The following is a 25,508-nucleotide window of genomic DNA, read 5'->3' on the forward strand; positions in this document are numbered from 1 at the left end:
TGCATCAAGAAACCTCATTGAAGATTATGACAGCCAGAAAGGTATAAAGAAAGGAGTACATGAATGATGGGAGGCAACAGAGAATAAGTAAACAAAACACAAAACCAAGATGAAAGAAATTTTTCTTTTATTCATTAGTGAACACTGAGGAGGGTTCATTGACATTTGTGCCTACTAATACAGTCTCAACACATATATTTGTTTACTTTTAACATCTGCTTCCTAGTATTATGCTACAGTACACTCAATTGATATTAGATTACCAATGTGATCAAATCTACCATATATACTTGACTATAAGTCGACCTCGTGGATAAGTTGAGGGCAGGTTTTGGGGCCAAAGTTATGGATTGTGATATAACCCATGGATAAGTCAAGGGTAAAATTTAGAGGCATGTAACAAAGGATGTAAAGGATGAAGCAAAGGAAAATAATGGCAAAGAACTTATAAAGTTATGGCAGGCATAACTGTTTGTGCTCACCCTAAAGGCTGCATGGATGAGAGAACAGAGAGGGCCAATGCTTCTTTTAGGTGCTCCCAAGATGGACTAAGCTCTTGCCTTTAGCCACTCTACTCAGAGAAAATGATGGCACCTTTTAAATATATATACTATTAAAGTACACTACTCACATTGACCCATGAACAAATCGACCCAGTTTTTTGGGGTTAATTTTTTTACTAACATTTCTAGACTTATACATGAGTATATACAGTAGATTCTTGGTGAGAAAAGAATCTCCAGTAAACCAGCTATGACATATCCAGTTATTACATATCCTTTCACTCCTCTCACTAATTACATATGGTTGTGGCTTATGAACACCAGGACAGAATATCCATACCCTTATTGCCACATGCACTCATTGAACAATTGTGCTCCATTTAAGATGGAAGGCTGAGACAACAGTAGGAGAACTTGTATATGGAAGTGCAGGGCAGTGGTTTAATTTTGCCTAGTATAACTAAGTCATCGTGCTTGAAATGAAGTGAGTGTAAGGACCCAGACCTACCTCCTATGCATAGGCAAAACAGGTTACACACACGATTAAACCAGGTAGAAGTCTAGCTCTCACCAACATTTGTCCTCCTTAGGTTTAGCTTTATGCTTTCTTTTTCTTATCTCCTTTACTAGGTTCTGGATGTGGGATCTCCAATGCTTCCTCAGGCATGAACACACTTACAGTGAAATCACTTGTCTCTGTACCATATTGATTTTTCACTACAAGGCTGTATCTCCCCGAATCCACCGTATTGACAGCAGTGATACCAAAACAGGCTAGTTTTCCTGATTCAAATTTCAGGATGACGTGGTCATCTCCAGTCAGGTGCTTTTCATTTTTCAGCCATGACACTTCTGGCACGGGATTTCCCCAGACAGTGCAAGTGAGATTAAGTGCCTGGAAAAAACAGGAAAAAAAATCATAAATAGCAGTTATGAATAACTCTCTTACATATCAAAGCTACCTGAATATGGTGTTTTCACTTTTCTTCTATATAGGGATGTGTTAGCCCTACATATACCTAGACGGACCACTCCTCTTTGATATCAGTGTTGCTATAAACTCAGCCTCTATGATCATAATGTGGACAACATTATGTGAAGGCGAGCAGGTCATGTTGGCTAGCTTAGGATTTGCCAAGAGAATTTATTTTCTGGACATGTTTGAGGAGGTGAGGAAGAACCTAGATATGAGCCAATAGGATGTCATAATTTCAATAAATTAGACTTAAACATAGTTTAAAGAGATAGTTAAAAGTTATAGAAAAATTTCAAACACAATAAATCTGTTTCTAATAATTATCTACATGAAAAATTGAATATATTTAAGAAATGCTTATATATATCTGGAATGGATAGTATTATCTTATGGAAAACATATCCAGGAGCAGCTGTGTTGGCCATGTAGCAAAGTACAATAACATCCAAAATCCACAAAACAGTGATACCTTTATCGGGCAAACAAAATGCACAAAATACATGTTGCAAGCCTCCGAAGTTCCACTGGTGTTTTCATCAAGCAAAGGTGTTAAAAATCACACAGGAGGAAAAAAATATGATGCTGTTGGTCACAAATCTGCATTTTGTCAAGATGTTCTCCATGTTTTGGGAATGCGGAAGGACATTCATGCAGGCAAGGCCCTCCTCTTCCACATGGCCAGGAGGAGGAAGGGTCTGCCTGAATAAATGTCCTTCCACATCATCTGAACTGAGAACAGCTACATCTTGGAAAAAATGTAACCTTGTGATTCACACAGTCAAAAGTTGTTGTTTTTTCTCCTGTATGATTTTTAACATCTTTGCCTGACAAAGAAGCCAGTGGAGCTTCATGTATTTTGTGCATGTTGGCTGGTCAAATAAAGGTGTTGCTGTTTTGTGGATTTTGGATGCTATTGTACAATATTATGTGTTTCTCTCAGGTGAGCAACTTGTAAAACAACACCCTAAAAATACCACTAAGAGACACATTTGTATAACTACCAGTTCATGATAAGACCTGTGATATATTAATTTAGTTTACTGTCTTATTCTTTGCTTCATCTTTGATGCCTTAATGGTGAAAAGGAGTTGGGTGAAGCAGAGCACAGCAGATAATTTCTTGTAATTTTCCATGGATTTTCAAGAAAACAAGGAGGAGGAAAAATACCAAAAGATTAAAGAAATACAAACAAAAATCCACCATACGTGAAGAAAAATAGGTTGTTTGTTTGTTTCTTTTCTCCAAAGAACCAGAATGATGAGAGGAATGGAATTCTACAGGGGTAGATGAGTTACTGTTCTGCCACCAAGCATTAGAATCTGTATCTTTCTTAACAAATATTAGTTTAGTGAAATAGGTGTGCATGCCAGACAAAACCACAGAGGCAACATATTTTATGAGAGTGAGATGGGTCAGACAATGATTTTGACCTAATAAACCATGGAGAATGTTAGCCTACATGCTCCCATCTCCCTTCGCCAAGCTCTGGTATTTCTATTATGTCTGTTAAGGGCATTTGGCATGCCTCTGAGCTGTTCCAGGGTGGGAGCACAAATCAGAGACCTTTGAAAATTGGGACCCTCATTAGGATTTATTTTCAAGTGCCTATCAAAGGTTCAGTGGCTTGTCAATCTGGAAGTACTCCTAAAACCATCTTCTATGTCATGTAGATAAAAGTAAAGACGATATGGCTATGTATGAACAATGAGCTAGGCTAAACAAAGCCTGTCTAACCAAAACAAATACCAAAGGTGCAGCTACAAATGATATTAGCCATGTGTTTAAACAAGTACAATATGTCTGTAATATGGATGCTTTTATTTTGGAGAAAGAGTAGCTGTGAAACTCCCTCCCGGATTAAGACCCCATATAAGTTTTCTGCTGTAAGTCCTTTCCTCCTGGCTCTGCTTGTCCCCAGAAGTGCTGGGAACATGGAAGAGTTTGTTCACATTTATGGCATCCATCCCAAGTCCTTTACGAACAATTCTGTGCAATGTCGATTATGTGAAGCTAGTGAATAAAAAGTCAAAACTGGTAGGGTTTTTTCATTAGACTTTTCTTTTTAGAACACAGGTTATCATTGAGGAAACTATCTCTTTGACATAGTGACCCAATGCACAAAAATGCTTTACAAATTGGTAATAAAAGCAATTATATTAATTATACCAACACTAATAATGTAGACTAAGTATTATTATAACATGTAGTGTCACATTACATGACTGTTGATTAGTTCTTAGAAAAATGCTTTATCGTATAGCTAAAATTAGAAAAACGACAGCATTTCAGCCTGTCCCCCCACCCCTCCACTGGTCTGGAAAATGTGGTTTCAATTTTCTAATGGCATAAAACTCCCTATGTATCGTCTTGAATGCTGGAAGTCAGACTGGAGTGAATTTTTATTATCCAGTCATGGAGTTCTGAGAACACTGTTTCATTATTTAAATGTATAATGAGAATGAAGGTAGTAAAGTCAGGTATCCCTATGGAACTATACAATGCTGAAGGGATAAAGGGAAAGGCAGCTGCCTGTGAGATATCTGTCAGGCTGTGTGAAATGAGAGCACTCTTTTCTTCTGTTCTACTCCAGAGCCATTCTTAATAAAATGGTGAAACCCTAGCTAGATGTGATGCAGGAAATCCATGACTGGATCTCCTGCCATTTGGCACAGTACAGAGTGCCAAAAAGAGGTGCCGGCTCCTTTTTGCGGTGCAGTTGTGACACCGCAAACCACCAGAGATGGTGTGATGGCGTTGCAGATGTACAGCGCTGCTTTGATGCTGCACTGCTGCGACATCATAGCTGTGCACGCCATGTAGATGGTACTACGCAGCTGCAATGTCCTCATCACATGCTAGGGTTGCGGGGCATGTGCATGCGCCGCCCCGAGGCAACCCTAGCACGTCGGCATGATGCTGCAAAGGGCCCATCTGTCCAGGGCCATTTGTTTCAGTCTGAAAAGCAGCTGCTGGTCAAAGGACCAGAAATGGATAAGGCCCACAGTCCTAAGGGAGGGGTTTTCACTCCCACATGGCATTTCCCTGATGTAAATCCCCCCTGTAATTTCTAATAGACAGGCAAGACAAATTAAAAAATGGTGCCCAGAAAACAGGATTCAAGGAGACACATGCACACCAAACCTCCCCAGCTTCTAACACAGGCTGCAGCTTGAAGGAACAACATGATTTCTAATGCATATCCACAACTAGATATTCATTCCAGCAGGTGCTTGTTGTTTTACACTTTTAAAACCACCATAATGGGCTTATGTTATGAGACTAATTCTAATTGTACATTCAGTGGGATTTCTTCTGCTTTTCCCACCATCTGTCTAGCCTCAGCTCTTTTTCCCAAGGTCAGCAACAGGAAGTTAGTATTTATAGATCTCAGGAAAGCATACAGACTAGAACAAGAGGAAATGGCCCAGTCTTTTGAGGATCAGCTAGTTCACAATAAATTACTCTTAGCAGGACAGTTGAAGGGTAGGTCTGCTAATGAAATCACAGAGCCAAAGTCATGCTTTGTAGCCGTGGGTCACCTTTTTCTTACAAAATTAAATAGTACTTAGAAAGTACTGATGGGTTGTCTTCTCTCCATTGCTCCAAAATGTGGTTGACGATTAAAAAAAAATTGAATTGGGACCAGAGTAAACATTTGCATATTTTTGGCAACAAACCTGAATTAATTTTTTTTATTCAGAATTTTACATATGTGACACTTATAACTGCTAATCTATTTTTTTTACTCCAATTGAATTAAATGAAACAGAATCATCACAATATCTGTTCTACCACTTATAGCTATATATTATTTTGCCATGAGGTTTTCCAATATTTTAACAGCATCTGGAACAAAATCTGGTGTGAATAGCTCTGGTGTGTGTCGATATGTGTGTACTTGTGTGTATGTGCGTATAGTGAGAAAATATTTATCTGGTATTGTTTTAGCTCCATCGTGGTGTTAGACTAATATCCTCTGTTCATTTTGACATGCAATGAAAAGCTGGATCTTAATTTTCAGTAGAAAGAGTCAAGCAGTACAGGGAGGCTTTGCAACCTATTTAAAAGGCAAACCATTACACCTGGGGGCAACTCACTCTCTCTGTTAGTCAGAAAATGGTCATTCGAGGGCCACAAAACATCTATGACATGTGGTCCTAGGGCCATACTTTGCCAGTCCCTGATCTAAGTACTTCAGATGGTTTTCTTTTTTCTTTTTTCTTTTTAAATGTTTTGTTTCATTACTACTCTTATTTCTCTTGAAATGTGTGCCATTACATAAGAAAATGCATATGTCTGGCTGACTGGCCGAGCAAAATTCAAACTAAAGTAACGATGGATTTTGTAGTTATTGATAGGTTGTCCATGAAACTGACCTGTGAACTTTAAACCAAAGGTAAGTACAGTGAAGTTCACTGAAAATCAGTGGGGCCTAACATAATTTAGATCTCAATCGGATTGTAGCCTGAAATGTTGGCTGCCACCTTCTTCATTTTTTCCCTAACCACTTCAGTCAGTGTGTCCCAAATACATAAAGCCAGCCTGTGTACAATAGTGCAATTACACTCTCCACTTTGAAAAGAAATAAGCAGTGTTACCTCTTCATAAATGCCAGAACCTTTGAGTAATTCTGAATCTCTCTTGCTCTGAGATTGAGAAAGCTGCAGCCAGACTTTTTAAATGTTTTAAACAATTTACTGTACCTTGCCTTCCTGGATAGTAACAACATCAGGCAGGCCTCCCAGCACCCGTGCACGATCTGGAAAAAAAATACATTATGTCTTTAAATAGCTCTGCTCTAGATTTTATTTTCCTGATGCCTCTTTTATCTTATTTTTGTAGAAGCTGTCAGTGATGCATGCAAACTGAGAATGATGAGAATGAAAGTCATGTCAAATTTGTTGTGGATGTCACATTATTAATATTTGATTACCAATGACTAGTTCCGCTAATGCAAACTATATAAATATGATTTACAAGGTCACAAATAAGACCAAGATTCTGTTCCTATTCTTTTAAGCATAACAGCTGGCAATGCTAAAAGGAAAGGCTGGATCCATCAGAGTAGTTGCTGATAGAAATGTAATTCACCATTGGCTTCCATGGTGCAAAACTTCATGTTTTGACCAAAAAAAAAAGCCTCTACCCCAAACATTTGACATAATGATTGATTGACTCAGCAGTGGGTGCGAATCTCAGTGTTCTGTGTTTTACTGTCATTTTTATTTTGGTAAACTGCCAGAAGAATTCATTGAAAGCAGTAAGGTATATATCTCTAAAATAAATCTACAAATGTTGACAAAGTAAGTATTGCTTGGTTACACTTTCATATCCTCTGTCAGCACATTATAAGTGCTATCAAAGTGCCGCATGTTGTTCCATTTTGCAGCTTTCAAATAATAAGTGAGGATTAAGAGGCAACAAGGAATGCAGGTTATAACCATCTCCTAGGGTAGACCATTCTGCAATCTGACCTTCTTCAAGCTGACTAGCAAGAAAGAGTCTCTACAGTGCTATAGTTGCCCTTGCAGTCTGTGGGAGCAGGGAAATAATGCTTCAAAACTAGCTCAGCTTGTCTAAATACCTGACTATCTCCCTGCTTATCAACTTGCAGAAAGTATTCGCTCCACATCAGAAAACTGCTCTAAAACCTGTGATCTGCTTCTGACTTTGTGCAAATGAGATATATTACAGAAACATCTCTAAAACGCAGAAGGAAAAGAGGAAGAAATGGTGGTAATAGTAATTGTCTTTCTAACATTCAGGAAAGTGGAGAGCATTAAATCCTACTGATAATGCAAACAAACAAACAAAAATGAAAAGACATATCACTTACTTTTCTCTGCAATAGCTAGTGCTCTGGAATTGAAAAAGACAAAAAAAAGAAAATTCAGTTTAATTTCATTTTAAGGCATGGTGAAGGAGTTACTCTTCTGTGCAAAACTTTAAACAGTTGAACAAAATTGTTGACAGAACACTTCACTTGAATCACAGAATGATTCAATTTTCTTGTACCTCAGCAAAAACAAGAACAACAACAACAATTCAACATTGAAATGAATGGTGAAATTACCTTTCATATAAGTAGAAAAGGCACTGGACGCTCCAGTTTTGAGAATAACATACAAGCTAGATTACAGCATAAACTTTTAAAATGTTATTTTAATTTATTTAAATTGAATCTTTCATGAATGTTACTTACTTTAACCTCTGGAATTCAGCAAAGGCTTCATCAAATGCTTAAAAGAGAATAGGATTGTATTAATAGAAGCCTTTACAAAAGTGCATTTGTGTTATCATTTTTTTCATCTAGATGTTGACAAATTTAGAACAGGTTGGAACATGTAATAAAAAACAAAGGAAGCTCAGATTATATAATGAAAACCATACGTATTAATTGAATGTAGCAGACAGGTTCATTTTGTGACATATTTAAAGAAAGGTTAGAATAGCAATTTACTGCTAATCATGGTATCACTTTGTAACAATAAATAAATAATGCTGCTGGGGGCAGGGGAAATATCTGAAAGGCAGCAGGGGTGGAAAAATGTTGCTTAATGCTGGCATAGTCAGAGCTTTCATCTTGGGCTATTGAGAGTAATGTTAAGAAGCATATAACCAGGAAGGTAAAAAGTGTTGTTACCATCACTTATCACAGCTTTGTCCTTTTTCTGTACTAATTAAAGATGCAATCTACAGTCATACAGATAATGTCTGCTATTTACCTTGACCAGAAAGATCCACAGTTTTTGTGTGTCCAGTTTTACCATCAAAGAGTTCCAATAAATATTTCCCCTTGTCGCTGGCTGTGGGCTCATTGATTTGCAACCAGATTTGCTCACCAGTGACACCAGTCTTAACTCTCTCTGTATACTTAATTTTGACTTCACTGAAAACAAACAAAAAGAACCATTACCTTTTTGTAATAATGGAAATGCTATTTGCGTCACACTTCCCCTTTAATTGTGCATATGCTGAGATTTTAGTACCCTCTTTCCAGAAGCAGACAGACTGAGGTTTTTTTCCTCCTCTGCATCAGATTTACACTGCTACCCCTCCAGAAATGTCTGTTCTAGTTCTTTCTTTCACCAACCAACAATGCTATATGCTTCAATCAAAGGAGTTTTTCCTAAACTACTTCAAAGGGTTGTTTAAGCCTAGAACAGCCCTACCTGTCAAACCTGAACTTCAACACATACTGTTTCCTTGCAGGACTATGAGCACTAAAACTGGAGTGATGATAAAAGCTTTTAATCATCATACTTTTAGATTATGTCAGTGGTACTGACAACAGTGCTTAAAGAAAACTCTGTTGGGTGCATAAAGCTTCCAGCACCACAGGTTCAGTTTCATCCTTTCTTTTTTTCTCTCTCTTTCTTTTATTCTCATGGATCATCATGACTAGCTTTGTTTTTCTCTGTCCTTCTTTGTTTACTATGCGGCAGAAAGCTTGCAGCTTCTCTCCCACTGAAAAGAGTAGCTTTACAGAGGAGGCAATTTTAATAAAAACTTCAGGGTAAGGGGAAAGGCTATCCTTCCATACCCTCCAACTGTCCCAATCTGGCTGGACAGTCTCTTATTAATTTTCTGTCATCCCACTTTTTCAACTGTTTTTAAAATGTCCCCGTTTCTCTCTCCCCCTTTTTCCTTTTGTCCTCAGCTTGCTGAAAAATTAGCTCAAAGTGCAAAAGTAGTTTGCACATAGTTAACTCAACAGTGCAAGAGGAGAAGGTGTAATATTCCTTTTTCCAGATGGGTCAGACAAAAACAGCTTCTCCTATCTTATGTGTTCTTTCTCATTAATAATTTTTCTCACACTCAGATGTTGTCCTCAGCTTACTGAAACTGCTGCAAACTGAGTTCAATTAACTCAAGGTGGGAAGGGGAGAGGAGATGAGGGGTGGAATATTGTCCTTCCCAGTAGGCTCACATACAATCAAATTGTTGCAGCATCTCCTGGCTTGTGTGTTCTTCCTCATTGATAACTTTTGCCATCTTGGCCACTCTCTGATGTTGTTTTGCCACATGTGTCTCATTTTTCATCTGTGAAATTGTGGAGGCCATGACATCATCTTTGGGCATAGGCAGAACATTGGGACCAGGAAGATGCCTTTCCATTTTGCTGAACTCACATGGGAAAACAATACAGTGTCCTTCCCACGAACTGGGAAAACACTGCATAGTTAGGAACCACAGTGTGTGTGTCTTTACTATTGCATATGATCCTATATGGTATATGGTATGATCTCTGCTGACAAAAAAATTCTGGTATATCAGCCTCAGTTCTACTGCACTACCACCTTTGCTGGAAATCCAGCATTAATATTGTCCTAATATGCATCAGACTATGTGAGTTTGCAAGCCTATGAAACTTTACTTGTGAATAAATCTTGTTAAAGGTGTCTATAATTGTTATGTGCTTTATTTCATCTCAGTGGGTATCATTTCATTGGCATCTGGGCCCTTGGTCCTGTTTCTGCTTTAGTACATTATATCTTCACATCTGACACCCATGGGTACAGTGTGTATATAAATTGAGTTGGTTGTGTTAGTATTGATCTAAAACTAGCCTGGAGAAATGCATTGGTGTGAATATATCCTAAATTTAAACAGGTATGGAATGTTCCTGTTGAATTAAGTGTCAGTCATTGGTATGAGTTCATCTACTTACTTGTGTGACCAGCTCACTCTCAAATCTTCCAAGTAGTAGTTAACAAAGGAGTACAATCTGATACCCTCTTCTGTACTCTGAATTTTCAGTTCTGTTGCAGATAAAGCTGAAAATACAACACATGTTTTTTGTAGACTCTTACAGTCATTAATGGAGTGGTACAAATGAGTCATTCATCAGGAAAGGGAATTAAATACTCACCAATCACTTTGCATACTTCCGTCATCAAATCTGCAAAAGCTGTGGAAATAAATCCAGAGACTGAGACTCAGTGTTCCCAGATGAGACATGCCTGGTTGTGACTGAAGGATGCCCTGAAGTTCCCTGGCTAATCTGGAGTGTTCCTGTAAGTGGATTCTTGTTAGGAAATCTGACTTGCCTTTTAAAATGTTACTAGTATTCTCAGGGAATCTGCATACATCCTCCCTGTTTCAGTGCCATTTTAACCCCTTTGGCTTGCTGTTCATCAAGAGAATTTGACATGGAAAACACCATGCATGCTGTTGCCTAGTTAATTAAATTTAAACATTATATATAAAGTCTTAATTGGAAATGTTGAATTTTTCTTCAGGACTGACCTAACCTCAAAGTAATCCAAGTGGCAGCACTGCACTGCCAAGAAAGCACTGGCAGCTTAACCAAGCAATCTTAACACTAGTGCCCTAAAAAATCCCCTGTGATGTTGCATACATTGCCAGCTGTATCTTGAAATTTAAGATGTGGATCTGAATGTCCCCATGATCTCCCAAGGGCTTTTGGGGTACACCTTTTGGACAGAAGGCTAAGCAACTAAGGGTTTCAAAATAGCTTAGGCTACTCCTAGTCCCTTTCTAGAGATAGACTGCCAATTTTGCAGACAGAAACAATCCATCAATATGAAGTTCATTTCGAGAGCTGCTGGAATCATGTTGTGCATTAATATATCCTAATCTATTAAAATCTATTAATATATTAATACATGCTGACTGACAAAGAAATGAAGGTCACAGTTCTATGCATACAGTGTGCCCTTACTTTACACAGGGGATCCGTTCCGGAATCTCCCACGTAAAGCAAATTCCGCCTATACTCGATTCCCATTTAAATTAATGGGGCTTGTGCACGCGGTGGCACAGCAATATGTGTGTGCCATGGGCACATGTCCCATTGTTCCCTATGGGACATGCCGCCCCTTCTCCCCATGTGGCTTTCAGCGTATGCTGAAAGCCACATAAAGTGCATCCATGTAAGACACGGGTACACTGTATTTAGTTAAGGAGCAAGCCAAATGAATTTTGTCAGGCTTAGTTCCAAGTCAACATTCAGAAGAATATGATGCATGTTGCACAACATTAAATTCTCACCTGCTTCCACAAGTTTCAGTATGCTTTTGTCCTTTCCTCGGTCATCTTTCAATATTACTTCATATATGCCAGCATCTTTCTTAGAAAACTGTGAAAGAATATAAATTAGTAGCAATGAGGGTGGTGAGGGTGGAAGAAACAATATTGAGAGGCCTGAGGAAGAGAACAAATAATAGTTCTGCCATAATTAGTGTGTATAATATTTCTTATAATGTATTAATCAGTGATTTTTCCCCCTAATCACAAAAAGTTCATGTTTTAAAATTCATCCAACAACCTAGTAAAGTAGGACAGAGTGAAATATAGGGATGACAGAGATCTCAATCAGCAGGATAAAACAGCTGGTGAATATAAAGAAAAAACAGAGCTGTTAATAAAAGGAAATATCCCTTATTCTGAAAAGTAACAGAAAACATAGAAGTTTAAAATGAAGGCCAGAAAATGCTAATAAGGTTTTTGTAATGAGCCTTTTTTCTTTTCTGAAGAGAACCAATAGTAAGTTTTAAAAAAACAATTAGATGCTATATACTGAAGCTATAACATCCATGCCATGTTATCCTGATGTGTGACACTGCTGCTACCACCACACCACAGTCCCTCTACCAGGCCTAAGGCAAAAGTCTCTTTTTCTCCCACACTGGCTTTGACATGCCAACCATTCAGTACACGGGGAAGAAAAAAATAGGTCAAATAATATGGTTTTTTAAAGCTGAAATGACTTTAATGTGGTTCAAGGATTCAATAAAGAAAAAAGTGAGTTCAGGTTCTACAGCAATACACCCTAAAGGTTTAATAGAAATATATATAAAAAACGCATGGCTTTCCCCTAACTGATGTACTGTAATCTGCTTCCAGTAAGAGCTAATTCTTATATAGCTGAGTGAAGGTTAAAATGATGGTCTTGTAATTTAGTTTTTGCACAGGTGGAGAGATTCAAAAGGGCAACTCTCTGGGCAGTGAAAAGCCAGAGAGGTAAGAACTAGGAAGAGATCTGATAGCCTCGTACAAACATGGTACAAATATTCTAATGCTGACAGGAATGGAATTAATCATGACACTTGGCTTCTGAATTAATGAAGTCTGGGAGAATAGCCAGAGTTTAACTTCCTTCTTCCAGGCACTTATTTGAAGAAGAGTTCTTTGTTCAGTTTAAGTCCCTTCCTCCATCCATTCATATCTGCTAAATTCAGATTGTATTAGGCAATTATTCCTGCCTTTTTATTAGCATTGTCACCTCTTGTCAGTGTCTCTGATTACTTCCACACCACTTATTTAGTGAGAAACTAACATTCTTTATTCACTTTTTTTTTTACCGAGTATCCAGATAGATTGTCTCCAGATCATTTTATTCTAGCATTTTAAAGTTATTTACATCACATCAATCAGGCCTAGTTTATGGTGCTACTCTAAAAAGAAAACAATTATTGCACAGGCTGGATTAGCAAATCACTCTTGAATACATTCTTCACTGCCACTTGAATATCTTTATTAGGGCTTTATGGCACATGGCTTTTAAACAGCAATTTTATTGGGAGGAAAGCTGTATCAGCGACGGGTGATTGCAGGACACTACTTCCGTCCCATGCCTGTCCTGTCCCCCTGCTGTCCCTTCTCATTGACAGGGGAAACCCATGAATAAGCTGCCCATTGCATGATGCTCAAATGCAAAAAGCTATTCCCAGGACATTCAAACTATTGGCAGTCACATGGTGTCACTGTCTCATCCTCCGATCCTCCCCCCTTTCCCTCACTATTTTTAAAAAAATCCGAAAGTTTTCAGCTGGGTATGTTTAGCCTGGAAAAGAGAAGGTTAAGAGATGATATGATAGCCCTGTATAAATAAATGAAGGGATGTCATATTGAAGATGGAGCAACTTTGTTTTCTGCAGCTCCAGAGAATAGGATCCAGAGCAATGGATTCAAACTGCAGGGAAAGAGATTCTACCTCAATATTATTAAGAACCTCTTGACAACAAAAGCTGTTTGACAGTGGAATATGTTAGCTTGAAGTATGGTGGAGTCTCCGTCTTTTGAGGTTTTTAACCAGAGGCTGGATGGCTATCTGTCAGGGGTGCTTTAATTCTGTGTTCCTGCATAGCATAACTGGGTTGGACTGGATGGCCCTTGAGGTCTCTTCCAACTCCATGACTCTATGATACAGAGCATGGTATCAGTTTTGATTTCTAATCGTTCAATAACTGATTTAGGAGATGCGATAAAAATAATTTGTTTCAAAATGGCATATAACATCTCAACATAAGGGGGCGTTGTTTTGTTTTTGGGTTTTTTTTTTTAAAGGGCCAAGTTGGAAGGGAATGTGGTTGTGGCATGTTTTTGCCCTCTTCTTGCCCACTTGGAAATGATATAGGCCTAAATTTTGTGCTAATGGAGTGAAAATCCCTACTAAATCAGTTACACTGGATTGCACAAGTAGTTGTGTTAAAAGCTGTGCAGCCTGTTGTGATTACACAACTATATTGGTCATTTGCTTGGGTAATAAAAACTGTGTTGGATATTGTCTTTAAGCCTACTCTGAGACAGTACAACCAGTCACACAACTCATTAGTACAATCACATAATAGGACAGAGGCATTATTATTTTGTGTATGGTATTACCCAGATAATGCTGGTTATTCAGCAGACCGGAGGTGAATTAAATTAAACCATACTCTTCCAAGCTTTATTACATAAAGGAGAAATAGCATCTAACCTTTGAAAACATGCAGTGGTGATGAAATACATATGTGTTCAGAAGCATATTACATGTGGTCCTCCAGACATTGTTGAATTCCATGTGTCATCAGCACCAGCCAGCATGGCAAATGTTAAGTAATGATGGAAGCTGTAGTTCAATAACAGCTGGAGGATCACGGTTCCCCACTCTGACAGTTGTGCACACATTATATATTGTGTAATAAATAAGCAAATGATCCTCAGGTTCAGTGCTACTTCAAGGCATTTTAATGCCTGACAGAAAGCACAAAGTTGTATTACACTGCCATGCCATGGCAACACTTTAAAGGCCTTGCTGCACCATTCAGACATGCACAGTTGTGTCATTTGTCTCCTAAACACTATCAGCCTGCTTCAGCTTTGTTCCATGGTAACTTCTGCCTTGGTCACATCAGTTGGTCTGCACATCTTCTTCTCCCACAAAATACTGTCCATTTAGGAAAACTCTCTTATCTAAAGCCACCCTCAACAGAAAAAAGGCTACCCACCTCGGTTATCAGCAAAGTACACACACCATCCTTGAAGTCATGCTCTTCATCAACCATTATTTCCCTTTCATCTTTATACCAGACAATGTGTGTTTCTTTCTTAATATTAGCCACCTGAAATGGAATTTTTTAAATAGGATCAGTTTCTTAATCATCAGAAAAATTACAAAGCAAGATATCGTGTTATGCAAAATCTTAATAAGCTAAGGAAAGTCATTTGATCTTTTCAGCATTTCTTCTTGAGGCAGTTAAAAAGCATCCTATACTTTTACAAAGAAAGACCCCAGCTCATTTCACAACGAGCAGTAGTTATATTATGATACTGAAGTGAAGTGTTAATTATCACTTTAAAAGGGATACGACCCTAAATGTACATGCTGACCTTTTGATTTTGGAAGCTAAGCAGTTTTGCGGCTGGGGAATACATGGATGGGATACGAACAGGGAACACCAGGAATCTCCAAGTAGGGCTAAGAAAGAATTGTGCCTGAAAACCAGGAAAGCCAGGGCTGCCATTCAGAGCTGACAGCCCTGGGCTAGATAGAGAAAGGGTCTCACTCAGGTCTGTTACAGACTGCCAAAATAAAGCTGCTTCGGGTCTCTTTGGAGGTATGCTATTTAAATAATGCATGCACCCTAAGAATCCAGAAGCTGCACCAAAGCTGCACTCCAGTGCTTAGGAATGGAGTGTGGCTTTGGCGCAATCTCCGGACTCTTAGGACCCATGCATCATTTAAATAGCATATCTCCAAAGAGACCCAAAGCAGCTTTATTTTGGCAGTCTGTAACAGGCCTCAGTATACAGCACCTTCCTATGTTGCTATGAGACCACTCTGCCTCCTGACTTTATTCTCTCTGATTCTGAATCAATCCAATGAATTGTATGTATGTGTGTGCATGCATACATCTATCCATCTAACTATCCATCTATGAATGTTTGTGCTGAATCTATAATTGTGATGTTCACTCAGAGTGGAAAAGAACACCTGACAAAATAACACCACTAAAAGTGCCTATATTGGTTAATTTTGCTTCTGTAAACAAATGCTGTCCAAGATGCACTGTTACTTACCTTGCATTTCAGTAACACATTGCATTCAGGGGTAACTTCCCATCCCAGATACTCAACAAAATGTGGACCTGTTTGAAATGATTTATAAAATAAACTCCCTCACATATTATGGCATAAACAGAATTAAATGAATTTTTCATGCAAATTCATCAAGTATATCATTTTATAGTCTCTACATTTTTGTTATGACAAAAATAGGTTTTATTAAATCTCAAACATATGCAGATGAATTAAGCCAGGTAATCAGATTTATATAGCCCTGTCATGTTTGTGTGGTGTTACCTTGTTTCCTGAACCACTCTTGCCTCTGGAATTCTGCTTCTTTCTGGAGTTTCTGGAACACTGGATTTAAAATAAACAAACAAATAAACAGAGCAAAGTATAGCCATCCTTGAAAGACATTAATTTGAATTAAAAACAGATACCTTAATCTGGCTAAGAAGATATGTACATGAGAAGTGCTAGTATGTACAGCACTATGTAAATTTACAGTGCTTTATAAATAAAAAGTTAATAATAATAATAATAATAGCTGGTGCATGTCTACTTAGAAGTAAACCCAACTGAATTCAATAGGGCATAAGTATTTATAGGATTGTAGCCTTAATTAAGTTTCTGCATACAAATTGGCTGCTGAATTGAGTGGTATAAACTAGATGCACATCCATATATTCTGTTTTTTTAAAAAAAACTGATTTCAGTGGGATAAATATTTTTGTTGTTGTTGTGTCCCTTCAAGTCGTTTCCAACTTACAGCGACCCTAAGGTGAACCTAGTTTTTAAAAGGAGAACTGGAGCTACTACTTGAAATGGGAAGAGAAAAATGTAGTTTGGGGCCTTTAACACTACACAGTTACAGTGCTGTGATTCCACTTTAACCTCCATGGGAACAGCCTGGAATCCTATGATTGAAAGTTAGGGAGATGAATTGAGAATTCTCAGCTAGAGAACTCTCTAGTACTTCACCAATCTACAAACCCCAAGATCCCACAGGATGTTGCCATGGCAGTTAAGGTGCAATCAAAGTTCTACAATTGTGAAGTATGAAAGGGCAATTTGTTTCAAAGTAGGTCAAACTAGCCAGGATATTTTTGCGTCTGTTTGAAAAAGTAGAATGATATTAGGTCCCAATTAAAAGAACTGAAGTGCAACCCATGCCATTACACCAACTCTGAGTTCCAACCATAGTTGGATTTAAGCAAAAGAGTATTGTATTGCACTATACATCACAAATTCTGAACTAACCAATTCTACAGAGTGATTATCCCAGGTGACCTGGATTACCCTTGCTATTATTACATTTTGGCATGGGTTAAGCAAATATCTAAATCACATGAATTGTTATGGGTCTGTCAAATCAATGACTAAATCCTATTAAATTAATTGTAATATTTTGGAAGTGCAATAATGATAAGTAAACATTGCTGTTGCTGATATAATAAAAATAGCAGGTACTGAAGATGTACCACTTGTCTTAAAAATATGTTAGATAAAATAGTTATAATATGAATCATCATTTATAGATGAAATAGTTTTGATTCCATTAAACCATCACATCTGAAATATAAACTGAATATTTATTTACATAGACTTGCAACAGAGAATATAAATTATACAGTCACTGCCTAATTATTACTAGTGTATATGTTAGAAAGTCATTACAAAATACTGTGGCCAAGCTCCAAAGAATACTTCAGGAATATTGTATGTCCAGTTGAATTACTATTGTTTCTTCAATGGACAGAAGCAGAAGTTTCATAAATGTCCCTACATAACATGGAAAGCTGCTATTTAAAAATACAAATTCCACTAAAAGTGAGGAACTAGTCTTGAATATCTATGAACTGTAAATATTGCAGTCTTACAGAATAATGATTTCAGTTGAACTTTCAACAGAACATTCCAACAACTAATCCTACAATACGACTATACAGTATGAACCAAATTAATTTGCTTCCATTGGTTAGCTAGTAACTTTCTAAATCATAATAATTTTGACATACTATGAAACTACAAAGTAAAGCTTACATAGGCCCTATAATGTGCGATACCTGTATTATCACAGTTTTTCAGGAATGGAAATAATATTCAAGACAAAGCATTTAATAGCAAACTGTACTAGGTAGTTGTTTAAATAAAGCATTTCAGTAGTGCTTACCATCACCAATAAGAACAAGACTGGATTGGTTGGTTGCTTTTCCATCTTGAAGTTGAAAGGTGTAAGTACCTTCATCCTCATCTTCAAGTCTATCCATAACCATTTCAATCATACCAGAATTGTGGTCAATCTTCATCTTATATTTCTTCAAGAACAAACATAAAAATGAGTTGAAAAGTCATCTTCAGAGTTTCTAAAATGTAATGTTCTCTAAGCCTCTAAAAGTTTATGAAACCAGCACATCAGCTAAACTTTGAATACGTATCTAAGTTTTGCCCTCTCAAACATAAGGGAAAGTTGTTGAGCAAACCCTACATTAGTTTCAGCAAAATCCTTGTTTGATTGATGAATTATTGTGCCAGTCACAGAGACATTCCTCTTTCCTTGAAGATGATGGGATGGCCTTTGTTTCAGTCACAAAGACACTGTTACCACTTGCTTAGAGGAATCCGCATTTTTTTTAACATCTAAGTCTAAATTACAATTCCAAGGCTAAACTAAAGAAGACCTACTGAATCAATGGAACTTATTTACACGTTGACATATCCTCTTTTCATTCACTCAGTGGATCTACACTAATTGGGTCTAGCAATTGGATTTAGGCTCTATTCTTCTTATTAAAATTATTTTAAATTTTGTATTGTTTTTAGCAACAATACCATGTTTGGGCTGAAAAACAAGTGAGGCATTTGAAAACAAAAATCACATACTGGAAAGCCTTCCTAAAGCAACAATGGGAAAGGATGAGGAAGAAACATCCAAATTAGTTGCAGCGAGCAAAGGTGGTGGGGGTCTAATTTGGATCTCTGCAGGCATAAAGCCCACACCAACTCCTATTTTCAGGTTTTGTATGTTCATGTAGGAATTTTGCATCCATGGTATTCAACCTAGACGTGGTTAGGTCTTGGAACATGGAGAGCCATGTTCTGACTTCTCTCGATCAGCACAGCTCTCATTTTAGATAAACAGAAGTGAAGCATTATCAGCTAGTCACTTCTTATGGTACAGTGAAGGTATTTTTGCTGTCTTGGGGGAAACTAATCACCATCAAACAGAATTACTTATCCTAATGTGTTAGAATCCAAGTGAGATTTCTGACTGGAAAATGTAGGGTACTTTAGCTGGGCGCTTTGTGTGTGTGTGTGAGAGAGAGAGAGGGGGGGGCTGTCAGTGAGATCCCCAGGAGCTAAACTGGCACCTCCAAATGAGATTTACATCCCTGTAATAATATAACATAATAATTACATTCTGCTATTCTACTAAACACATGACATAGATTATAACTATAAAACTGGACAATCAAATAATAAAAAATGCAAATTAAACAGTTTCCAAAAGTGATAACAAAATCATATCCAATACAGTGTAACACAGTATAATATAATACAATATAATTTGGTATGAGATTCTATCTGAACATTTTACTTTTTTTTTAAAGTTCATGTTATCATAACAACAGATCACTTTTAGCAACAAGCAATGATTAGCTTACCTCTCCATTAACAATTCCCTTGTCATTAAATACAAAGTTGACTTTAGCACTGCCAGACAATTTCTCAGCCTGCATCCAGAATCGCACCTGTCCCTTCTCTAAAATTTCAACTGCCAACTCAGATTTAAGGGGGATGACTGTTAACAAAGAAAAATAATGTCAAAGAGGATATTTGTGGTCTGCCCCCAAACAAAGACTCTGCTACCAGTTCCAAGATGTATTTCTTACACACATTGGGTTATTTTAGCTTGTGTGATTCCTAAAGGTTGTAAAGGTTGACAGCCGTTGTCCAGTAAATGGTGTGACAGTTCTGGCTACAGAAATGTCTGAGGTGAAATGTAAAACAGCCCCCAAGAAGGCATTTGAAAGCATATACAGGCTGAACAGTAGTGTCACTGGGGTTGCCTTGCCCTCCCTCCTATCTACTGGGCCACCTGCTGCTGAGGGGGGCAGCACTGCAGCTCTGGAGTGCCCATTCAGGGTATAGTATGGCTGCTCTTCCAGCAGCCATGCTGGATCCTGAAGGCACAGACCCCCTAAGAAGTCCTTTACAATGTGGCTGTGTAGAGGGGGGCAGAACTGCAGTCTTTAGAGGGCCTGTTTATGGGCAGGTGCAGCAGCTGGATGAACAGGAAAAGGAGATGACACCCTTTCTTGCTCACCCAGTAGCTGCACCAGTCCCTCCAGGTGTACTGCCCTATTGTGTGACATCCCCATCTGGGGTGACACCCAGTGTAGTCCACACCTCCCTAGTGATGCCTCTGAGGCTGAAACATTTTTGACTTTTTATTAATAAATCATTCATCCATTGAGCATCTTCAGACATGTCTCCTGTTTTCTGCTGATCCTGATAGAGTGAGCCTTCTAGTCTGGGTATCTGGTGACAGAGATAAATGCTAGATCCCTACTAACGTCTTTCTTGAAAGCAACATGTACATACACACACCTACTTACTTTCCTTCTGTTATACATCCACATAAAGGAGACTGTTTAATTCTTAGTTAAGTGTATTATGACACACACCCATGTGCCCTACTTAATCGAAAACATTATTTCAGACTTCTAGTGAGATACAAGAAGAGCACACGCTAGACCAATGATATTCCCAAATTTAGATTCTATTTCATTTTATATCTCCCTGGAAACAGTGCAGTATAAGCTATGGAATCTTCCACAGCCATGTTGCAAAAGATTCCAAGGTCCTAAGGAAGTAGGACATTGGCAAATCGTGATTTCACTTTGTTTGCTCTTCCTTATGATCTCCTGGAGCTAAAACTCAAACCATAAAACCAGTTGCATCCTAATTTGTGGCCTGCCTTTGAATAATACTATTCCTTCTTAAGAAGAACCATGAGATATAGACCAGCATGCAAGCAACAAACTCTGGCCTCTATCACTCTTAAACACTCCTGGGGGGAAAAAAGAAGCCCTATTTATTATGATAGCATTTGAAAAGGAGTAGAATGAGACAATCCCATGACCTTATGTACCTTCTAAACCCAGACAAGCTTACTGCCACATGTGTTAGTACTTGCATCAGCCTATGGGTATAAAGGGGAGTGGGGAGAGGAATTATGCTATGTTGCTTTTGTCTTACTGTCAGACTGTGGCAATTTTAAATTCTTGTATGTAATTAGTTGTGAATATTTTAACCTAAAGTAGAACAAAAAGCAGACACAACACCCAGAGGCTAAAACAGAATGACTTAAGAATGACTTAAAACCCTTCACTGCTGAGGAGAAAAAAAGATCTTTACTAGGCCTCTTTCATTTCAAACCAGAGTGGAAAAAGCTGGAGATGACAGTTCCTTTAATTCCCGGCAGGGACTTAGCCAAGGGGTGGGGGTTCTTGGGGTCCGCCCCCCCCCTTCCATTAGAAAAATGATGTGTGCTGCTGCACTGCTGCACCCAAGCCCCATTATAATGGTGGCACTTAGTCTGGACCCCCCTTCCTAAAATCCTAGCTACGTCCCTGTTCCCAGGGTTGGAATGCTAATCCAAAAAAGTAACTTTTTCAAATTCTGCCTCAAAACAAATGTGCAAAAGAATTTCCTCCCGGCTCAGTTTGGTTGAACTGTAACACATGTGAAAAATTAGACAAATAATGCTCTCTTTCCCCGCTCTTCCATGCTGACAGACAGAGAGGTATAGTCTTGTTAGACTTGCAGGTTCACTGATGGTATATATTTTTGCGTTCCAAAGAATTTTGTCCAAAACATTAGCTGAAGCACATTTTTAAAAATATAAATTAAAAATCCCTATTAAAATAATACAGAATGGAAAAATAGTTCGAGTTCCAAAATACATAGTGGAACAGGCACCATCTTAATTATAAAATAGTGACAGAGAAAGAAACAATCAAACACTGCAAGGAAGTGAATGCTGGAGTTCTGGGCAATTTATACAAAAAGTCCCACTGTGCATAGAAGCTAATCAGGCATCTGTAAACTCATCCCAAATACGGTGTACATAGTTTTTAAAAAAACATTTTAAATCTGTTTAACTTATTACTGCAGTTTAATATATTTTTAGTTTATTTTATTATTTTAATTATGTAACTTGTTTAAATGTGTAATGCTTTTCATAAGCCACCCATGAGATTCTTTATATAGAGTGGGATATAAATAGTTTAATAAACATAAATTAATTAATTAATAAAATAAAGGTTGGTACCTCTGTCAGAACCTAAGGTCACAGTAGTGTGTTTTATATGACTGTAACAAAAGCTGACATGTGGAAGCCACTATTCTAAGGTATCCCAGAAATACTAATGCTACATACTACTCTTTCCCCACTTTGTTAACACTTACCAGGGAATTTATGTGCGTGGCTGAGAGCAAGGAGGCGTTTCATTTCTGCAAAAGACAGGAATAAGAGGGGATGTCACACATTTGATATTCTTACACAATTTATTTTACAATTATCATTTTTATTGAAGCATAGTTTGTTTTTATATGACATAATAGGCAAAGGGCAAACCCAACATGTATTGTAGACAGAAGGTTTAGCTGCTCACCTTCCTCATCTAGTGTATAGCTTGATGAGACGCCATCTGTATCAGTTACAATACAGGAGTAAATACCCAAATCTTCTTCACTGAGGTCTTTAAAGACAGCTTTTGACCTTTAAGATAGAAGAGCTTTGTTTAAGCCACATGCACACACTCAGACCATATACTGTATTCAGAAATGTTCACATACAATTGCAATGGCTGGTGAGCATGTTCATCAAGGACTCTTAGCCCAGGCATGCCACTGGCTTCTTTATCTTAAATGAATGCTTCAAGTATACAGAACTACATAAAGCTTTATGGGTAAAATCTAAACTGCTGCACATAATACAAACTAGTAATACAAACTGTGCATGGAAGCTAATCAGGCATCCGTAAACTCACATAGTTTTTTGGAAAATTAATATTTTAAATCTTTTAAATCTGTTTAAATTGAGGAACCCTGATGGCATAGTGGTTAAATGCCAGTACTGCAGCCAATATTGCAGCCATAAGGTTGTGAGTTTCATTCCAGGGTTCTAGGTTTGACTCAACCTTGCATCCTTCCGTAGGTCGCTAAAATGAGTACCCAGCTTGTTGAGGGGCAATACATGTTGTAAACCCCTTAGAAACTATTTAGTCCAGTATGAAGCAGTATAGAAATGTAAATGCTATTGCTATTGCTAGTACACAATAAGGGATCATACAAATAACACAGAGGAATCAGATTAGATGTTACATGATAGTTTTCTGGTGGCTTTCCCCCTTTAACCTGTTCTTCTCTTAAAAGTAGCCATAAGCAAGGACAGTTTGGATCTGGGATATGGTGCAGGAAGAGCGATTCTGAACAATTCCCCTGTGCAGCTGACCAGTCGTAAAAGTCACACAAAATTATACATTCCTATTGGAGCTACCAGAAACACACACATACACACAGTAAAGTTATTACTAGCCACAGGAAAAATATGGCATCCTGGACTTCTTCTGACTGGGTTGAATTTCTATCACAGTTTCAGGACAGACTGACTGGTATCCCACTAAAAGAATCTAATTTATGAAAAGAGCATAAAGTATACATGTTACCAAATATGTATTCCTGCATAGCAATTTGTTCTGTTTCTAAAATTTCTTACTTTCCACCTTTGGTATCAATTCCTAATCGGGACTCATCTTCAATGGGTTCATAATTTTTGGACCAAATGAATTTAGAGTCTGCAGTCATCTGATCACATTCAAAGTTCAGTGAAATAACTCCATTATCATCTACCTCGACCACAACTTCTTTTGTCCCTAGAAGATTAAAAGAAAAAAAATATCTGGCATTTGATGTTAACTAAAACCTGCCGTGGAAAATATAACCTCTTATTAGACAAAAGTTGCTTCATCAGAAACTGGAAGACCTTAAGCGAAATCTGTCTTACTTCTTCCATTTGGAGTATTGCCTAGTCCTCTCTTGTCAAGCTAGGCAGAAGAGAAGAGAAAAGCAACTCTGGAAACAAAACTCGGGGGGGGGGGGGAACATTGCCGGTAAGCATAAGCAAGCCCCTTCAAACACATGGCCAGTATTGATGCAGAGTAAAAGCAGTGAGAAAATAAAAATGAGAACTGTCCAGAAGCCAATTTCTGAGTTCATGGAAAGTTGGGGAGACATTTTACTGTAAAACCATTGATCCTGGAAGTATCCGATAGCAGAGGAATTCCCTTATTTGCTGGAAATGTTTTAGAGACAAGATCCTGGGGGCCCCATCCGTCCTTCAGTCTACAATTGACTCTCCCTTGGTTTGTCATGAGGGGAATGTGTCTAGCTTTCCTAAAGGCTAACAAGACTACATCTCTTTATTGGAGCTGAACCAGATCATTAGATGCCGTCAGTGCAAATTAGTGTTTTATTAGAATTCTAAACTTAAATTTTAACTGTAGTTTGTTGAAATAAAGTAGCTTCATAAATCATGGTTTAAAGTTGAATGTTTAAAATAAATCATAATTAAAATTAACCATTTTGTCATAATTATTCATAAATAGAAAGAAAAATCTCTGAACTTCTCCACATTGCCATTAGATTGAGATGGATCTTGTGGACCCAGAAGAATGTTATTATCTTTGTGATAAACCATGAGTTATGATGAAGTGAGAAATGATGGCTTCCAGTTTCTTGCAGATCAGATTAGTTGTTTATGGCCTAATATTTTATATGACAGAAATAAAATGTGAAGTTATTTAAATCTATTTGTTGTTATTCCTATAAGGTTGTATTGGAGGGGAGGAAGGATTATTTGCAGGGCCACTGGTGCTGAACTGAGCTCCAAGCATAAATATTGCTGATAATTATTTCATTGATACATTATACAAGCATGATGAGTATGGAGTTATTTCTGATACGATGGCATTGAAAGGGCCTAGATTTACAGAGATTTAGTGGATATTTTCATGGGCAACTTTGTACAGTTTCAAAACAATTTTTCACTCTCAGGACCATCTCGCCAAGGAAGGCCAAAAACTTAACAAGAATAAAAAAACCTGGAAGTGGACAGAGGTCTAGTTTCACTTCAGGGTTTTAAAAAACTTTGGAAGGTTTGGGGATCCTGTGCCCTATTATTTAAAAAACAAACAAGCCAAATGTCAAATGTTCAATCTCTTTGGGGGGCACGTGTGAGGGCATCAGGGGTGGCCTTTGTGGAGTCCAAATTTCACAAAAGCACATCCGTGAGCAGCTGCACTTGATCACCTCTTTCCTGAAATAAGCATTTTAAGCATAGGATTTCTCAAGAATCACTGTGTCAACCGCAGCATGTAAACTAGTACACTCTAAATGTTTTGTGCAATTTAAAGATGTTGATTGGGTCCAAAATTACAATGTATTTAGTCGTGCCCCCCCCCCGCCGCCCCAAAAAACTACTGTAAATGTCTGTACAATTAGAAGCTGGCTTGGGGCCACTACCTCAGTGCTAATGTCAGGCTAGCATAGTAGATGGGTCATTTCAGTGAGAGGCAAGTTTACTCGGCCCATTCCTTCCTCTGTTTCTAGTCCTTCCTGATTAAACTACATGCTCCTCTACTGACAGAGGTATAGTTAAATTCTCAGAT

The 25,508-nt window shown here is 37.9% G+C and overlaps 1 protein-coding gene across 2 annotated transcripts in view; it reads right to left on the minus strand.

Annotated features, from left to right (window-relative positions):
- Positions 1–598: 598 nt before the first annotated feature.
- LOC121917293 (myomesin-1-like) overlaps positions 599–25,508 on the minus strand; it is a 105,389-nt gene continuing 80,479 nt past the window's right edge. Inside the window, exons 23-38 of one of the 2 annotated variants that reach the window (XM_042443111.1) lie at positions 23,558–23,714; positions 22,452–22,558; positions 22,246–22,290; positions 19,437–19,573; positions 17,945–18,089; positions 16,069–16,128; positions 15,787–15,854; positions 14,715–14,828; positions 11,494–11,581; positions 10,352–10,390; positions 10,151–10,256; positions 8,205–8,368; positions 7,682–7,718; positions 7,316–7,338; positions 6,183–6,238; positions 599–1,398 (exon numbers count right to left, since the gene is read on the minus strand). In XM_042443111.1, the coding sequence (XP_042299045.1) occupies positions 1,102–1,398; positions 6,183–6,238; positions 7,316–7,338; positions 7,682–7,718; positions 8,205–8,368; positions 10,151–10,256; positions 10,352–10,390; positions 11,494–11,581; positions 14,715–14,828; positions 15,787–15,854; positions 16,069–16,128; positions 17,945–18,089; positions 19,437–19,573; positions 22,246–22,290; positions 22,452–22,558; positions 23,558–23,714 (1,643 nt within the window). In that variant the 3' untranslated portion in view covers positions 599–1,101. The remainder of the gene's footprint in view (positions 1,399–6,182; positions 6,239–7,315; positions 7,339–7,681; positions 7,719–8,204; positions 8,369–10,150; positions 10,257–10,351; positions 10,391–11,493; positions 11,582–14,714; positions 14,829–15,786; positions 15,855–16,068; positions 16,129–17,944; positions 18,090–19,436; positions 19,574–22,245; positions 22,291–22,451; positions 22,559–23,557; positions 23,715–25,508) is intronic. The other variant, XM_042443110.1, reaches the window with a different exon arrangement.

The sequence above is a fragment of the Sceloporus undulatus genome, unplaced genomic scaffold, assembly GCF_019175285.1.
Source record: "Sceloporus undulatus isolate JIND9_A2432 ecotype Alabama unplaced genomic scaffold, SceUnd_v1.1 scaffold_14, whole genome shotgun sequence".
Lineage (NCBI taxonomy): Eukaryota > Metazoa > Chordata > Lepidosauria > Squamata > Phrynosomatidae > Sceloporus > Sceloporus undulatus.